The sequence below is a fragment of the Fukomys damarensis genome, unplaced genomic scaffold, assembly GCF_012274545.1.
Source record: "Fukomys damarensis isolate Sample0158 unplaced genomic scaffold, DMR_v1.0_HiC HiC_scaffold_20, whole genome shotgun sequence".
Classification (NCBI taxonomy): Eukaryota; Metazoa; Chordata; class Mammalia; order Rodentia; family Bathyergidae; genus Fukomys; species Fukomys damarensis.
In genome coordinates, this window is record NW_022900932.1 from 3,580,165 (window position 1) to 3,585,108 (window position 4,944).

The following is a 4,944-nucleotide window of genomic DNA, read 5'->3' on the forward strand; positions in this document are numbered from 1 at the left end:
CCACGCGAAGCCACGGGACCGACCCGCCCGGACGGGGCACCTGTACTCACTCCTGAGAGGGTCCCGGCTGCTGTCCCAGGAGGTGGGGGCCGCTCCAGAACTGCAGGGGGACAAAGCAAGGCCTCAGGACCCGCGCCAGCGCCCACTCGCCCGCCACCTGCTGCCCGCCGCCCCTACCCTGGAGGATGCAGAGAAGACTGCCTGTGGCAGCGGCGATGGCGGGCTGAACTTGTTCTGCAGGACACTGGCGGACACGATCTGCGCTGAGGACATGGACGCCATGCTCTGGAGCGCTTTGTCCTTGGAGACCTGGTCCTGGGGACCCGGGGGCGTGTGAGACCTGGCCAGGCCCCAGGAAGGGCTCTGTGGTCCAGGTCTGGGTTCCGCCTGGCTCCGCGGTGTGGGCCCCCTCGTGTCATCTCCGCCCACGACACAGTCCGTGGGGACCACCCGAACAGAGTGTGCATGTCCCTTGTATTTTGTTGGTTTGTTTGAGACAGTCTCATTCTGTAGTCCAGGCTGGCCTCAAATTCAACGTGATCCTCCTGCCTCAGCCTCCCAAGTGCTAGGATGACAGGCGTGCGCTGCCATGCCCAGCTCCCTTGTGTTTTAAAATGGTGCATTTATACAGACCGCTGCACACATCCTCCATGTGCTCCAAATTGTGTGAGATCACTTACAGCACCTAATGCAAGGTACACAGAGGGGGGCTTTGGGTGTCTTTGGGGTCTCACTGTGCTGCCCACGCTGGCCCCAAACTGCTGGGTTCAACTGACCCTCCAGCCTCAGCCTCCCCAGGAGCTGGGACCAGAAGTGTGGGTCACCAGGCATACATCATTTTTATATTAGATCATGTGGGGAGAAATGACAGAGAAAAATCACCTGTCCACGTTCAGTTCAGACACTATTTTTCAAATATTTTTGTTCTGAGTTTGGCTGGATCCAAAGAGGGCCAGGTGAATCCTTCAGCACCTATTCCCTCAGCGTGTGGGGAGATGGCAGTGTCTAGGCTCCTACAGACTCCTGAGTCAGAGCCTTGAGTGAGAATGCCCAGACGGAATCCACGCGAACGCTGGGGCCATGGCTGTATCTCATTTTTCACAAACACTGCTTTTGGCTGGGCATGTTGGTGCACGCCTGTAATCCTATAACTCAGGAGGGAGGCTGAGGCGGGAGGATCACTGAAAGTTCAATAGCCTGCGCTGCACAGTGAATTCAAGGCCAGCCTGGACCACATAGCAAGACCCTCTCAAAACAACCAAATCAAAATAAATGCTGCATTCAGACTGTATGCAAGTTAAACCCAGGCCTGTGCTGAGCTGCCCGTCCAGCCCCTCCCGGGGGACCATGTACTTACCAAGTTCATGGCCTGTGGGGGAAGAGGAGGACAGGTTAGAAGACACTGCACGGGGCCCCGGGGCATGCCCGCCATGTGCCTGCCAGCGTGGGCCCAGCCCAGGCAGGAGGAAGGGACTCCGACTGGGCCCCTCAGCCTCACAGCGGACAGCCCGGGACTTGCACGGCCACCTCCAAAGCCCTGGCAGGTTCCACCCCATGCTTCCTCCGGTCCCCAGGTCCCCATGCAAGCAGCAAGCAGGAGGAGGGAGACAAAGGAGAGTGAAGTGGGGCGCTTTGGCACCCTAGACAGTCCTCATCTCCCCACTGTGGGCCTGGGGAGCCTGGTGCGCCTGGGGCTTCCTGAGGGCACCTGCAGGCCTGGGCCCCCAAGGGTGCTGGGCAGGCCCCAGCTGGGCACAGAGGGCCCTACCTTCAGTTTGGACTGAATCTCCCGAGATTTCCGCCTGGCTAGAACCTGCAAGTGGCTAGAGACCTGGAGAGAGAGAGAGAGAGAAAGAAAGAGAAACAGAACAGGAAGACAGGCAGAGAGGAGAGTGGAGACCCAGCCGGGAGAGGCGCCCAGGCTGGAGAGCAGCGGAGCAGAGGCCTGAGCCGTGCGGAGAGCAGTGGGGGCGCCCAGGGAGGAGCCGGAGGCCCCGGGCAGGCGCCCAACCTACCTTGATGCCAACCTGGTACTCCCGCACCTTCTTCCGAGCTAGAACCTGAATGTGGCTGGACACCTAGGGATCCCCGCGCCCCACCAGAGAGGAAAACAGACAGTGAGGAGGCACAGCCACGTGGTGACTGGGGGCAAGGAGCATCCCAGCCCTCATCTCTGGGGAGCCAAGTGGAAACGGGGGACTCTGGAGCTCCTCTCTGGGCACTGCCATTTCTGCCCTCTTACTGGCCTTGTATGGATTAGGAGCCCACAGTGGCTTCCAAAACCACCATATAGTTGTATAAGTTGTTCTCTGAACAAGGGCACCTGGCCTCAGAAGGGAGAGGTGACATCCAGCCCCAACTCTGATGGCCAGGCTCCGTGCCCTGGTACAGAGGAAGGGTGAGTTCCAGAGGGGGTGACTTTATCACTGGTGTCATCAGGGGCAACACCCTCTTCTGATACTGGCCCCGTGGCTCCTGCCAGCCAGGAGCTTATACACCAAGGCCAATGGGCTGGTTCCCCAGGCCCTGCTCCCACAGCTGCCTCCTCCGATACCACGCCGCCCTCCTTGGACACACTGGTGCCCCTGAGCGCACAGGAGGTGTTCTGTGGGGCACTGTCCTCCCTGCAGCCCAAGCCAGTCATGCAGGGCTGACCTCTGACCTTCAGGAAGCGCCCTGGTGCTCAGATCAGCCATAGCTGTGGGCTTCCTGTATGAGCTCAGTTTATCCCCAAAAACAGTTTCTTTTTCTTTTTCATCACAGGCTGACAGTTATGATATAAATCATGCTGGGAGCCACAAAGCCACTCCCATAGGACTCAGGCGGGGACTTTTGTCTGCACCATGGATACTGATACCCAAGACCCAGGGTCTACCCTATGCTCTCCATACAGGGCTTCACAGGCTCATTGTTTTGTTTGGTTTTTTTTGTTTGTCTGTTTTTTGGTACCGGGGATTGAACTCCAGTCCTTGCACTTGCAAAGCAGGCAGTGGAACCACCAAGCTAAATCCCCGGCCCTGTTTTGTTTCTGTTTTTGAGACAGGATGCCACTGTGTCAACCCAAGCTGGCCTCAGACTCATGGTAATTCTCCTGCCTCAGCCTTCTGAGTGCTGGGATTACATGCATGTGCCATCATGCCCACTTGATCTTTACAGCAACATTAAGTAGTAGGTTCACAGTGACGAAACTGAAACAGAGGTTACTTAACTTGTCTGAGGCCATACAGCTGGATGGCGGAGCTGGGATTTGAACCCCGGCCTCCCCTGCTTCATAACCAAGCTATTCTCTCAGGACTTAGGAGACCCTTAGGCCTGGAGACAGGGGTATCTCCAAGTGGCCAGCTCTGGGGAAGATGAAAGTTACAGGCAGCCTCATAGCAATTTAATATTTAGCTGTTCTGTCAACATGGAAGCTTTACAGGTTTTTTTTTTTTCTTTTTTGGACTGGGATGGAACCCAGGGCCTTTGCACTGAGCTACATCCTAGTCCTTTTATATTTTCTGAGACAGGACTGCACAAAGTAAATTGCCCAAGCTGGGCCTGCAGGCCGTCTGCTTAGGTGTGCGTCTGCCCGGCAGTGCCCTGCACACTCTCCATCTTGGCCGCTCTGTCCACTGTGCTGTGTGTCCGCCTCCCTTTCTGTGGAAGGTCACTCAGGTAGGGGCCGGGCAGCCCTGTGTGTCCTGCCCTGAAGGCCCGGGGGGGCGGTGGCAGCTCCGAGGGCATGGGGGCTGCAGCAGCACCCTCTGCTCCCCCTACCTGCTTTCTCGTCCGCGTCTTCCCTGTCCTCAGTTTGATGTAGCGGGCAATGAGCTCATTCCGACCTGGACCAGGTAAGAAAACGTGAGGGGCCCATGACTCCAGCCCCACTTGCTCCTCCCCAGCTCCCCAAGCTGTTTCCCCACTGCCTGCAGGACCTGGGGGAGCTGCAATGCGGAGCCCAGGGGCCTGGCCTGTACGTCACCCTGAGACCCCGCAGTGCTTCCTTCCTGGGCGGACGCCCAGCAGGTCCCCATGCGGATGTGGACAAAATCTGGACTGGTGCCTTCCTTTCACCAGTAAAGCAGGACAGATGGACAGAAGGGAGGGACAGAGAGGCACAGGGCTGGCCTTCAGCTGTCTCCCACCCCGACAGCCTGTGTCACCGAGCATGTCACCCTGTCCCTGCCACCCCCGCGTCCCTGGCTGCCATGACACCCGCCTAGTGGGAGTGGAACCTACTCACCACCACGGCTCCTCTGGGGAACCAGGCCAGCGGGGGGGCAAGGTATGGACACAGGGTCGGATGTCTGAGCCTCAAGTCCCCCCAACCCCTCAGCCTCCCCAGAACAGCCACATTCTCCAAATTCCTTGGCAATGACAGAGCCGGGCCCCACTGTTCTTCCCTCTCCACCCGCTCCTGCCCTGTCTAAAAATACCCAGTGGGGCTGCCCCAGTGTGGGAGGCAGCAGGGGGACAGTGGTCCCTGGCCTGTGGCAGGGTGGAGGCGGTGCCGAGGACAGGTGACACAGGCACGGCAGGCCCTACCGGTCCCCCACAGCCACCAGGGCCTTGCCTGGGCCACAGGCTGGCACGAGCCAGGCCCAGAGTGGCCCAGTGATGGCCAGATGCAGCTTGGGGACCCTCTTCACCCTGGACGGGAGTGGCAAGATGGCACAGCGCACCAGGCCCAGTGCCTCAGGGTAGGGGTCTGGGGACAGCAGGACAGGTCCCGTGTCCTCCAGGGCTGCTGTGACACAGGCAGGCCCAGTGTGACCCCCCAGTCGTACCCAGGAGGGGACCGTGCTGGGCGCCGTACCCCAGGCCTCAGCCCCGGGCCTCCTTCCCATGGCCTCGGGGGCAGAGACCCTCTGGGGCTTGGCCTGCGGTGCCCCGAGCTGACCCATTTCCCTGGGCCCACTGAGTCACCCCGAAACCTCCAGGCCCAGGCCAGGCAGGCGGGGC

The 4,944-nt window shown here is 59.6% G+C and overlaps 1 protein-coding gene across 3 annotated transcripts in view; it reads right to left on the reverse strand.

The window, feature by feature from the left end:
- Tead3 (TEA domain transcription factor 3) overlaps positions 1-4,778 on the reverse strand; it is a 5,245-nt gene extending 467 nt beyond the window's left edge. The window contains exons 1-6 of one of the 3 annotated variants that reach the window (XM_033766554.1): positions 3,760-4,778; positions 2,016-2,078; positions 1,769-1,831; positions 1,358-1,369; positions 178-315; positions 51-100 (exon numbers count right to left, since the gene is read on the reverse strand). In XM_033766554.1, the coding sequence (XP_033622445.1) occupies positions 51-100; positions 178-315; positions 1,358-1,366 (197 nt within the window). In that variant the 5' untranslated portion in view covers positions 1,367-1,369; positions 1,769-1,831; positions 2,016-2,078; positions 3,760-4,778. The remainder of the gene's footprint in view (positions 1-50; positions 101-177; positions 316-1,357; positions 1,370-1,768; positions 1,832-2,015; positions 2,079-3,759) is intronic. The other 2 variants (XM_033766555.1, XM_033766553.1) reach the window with 2 other exon arrangements.
- Positions 4,779-4,944: the final 166 nt, after the last annotated feature.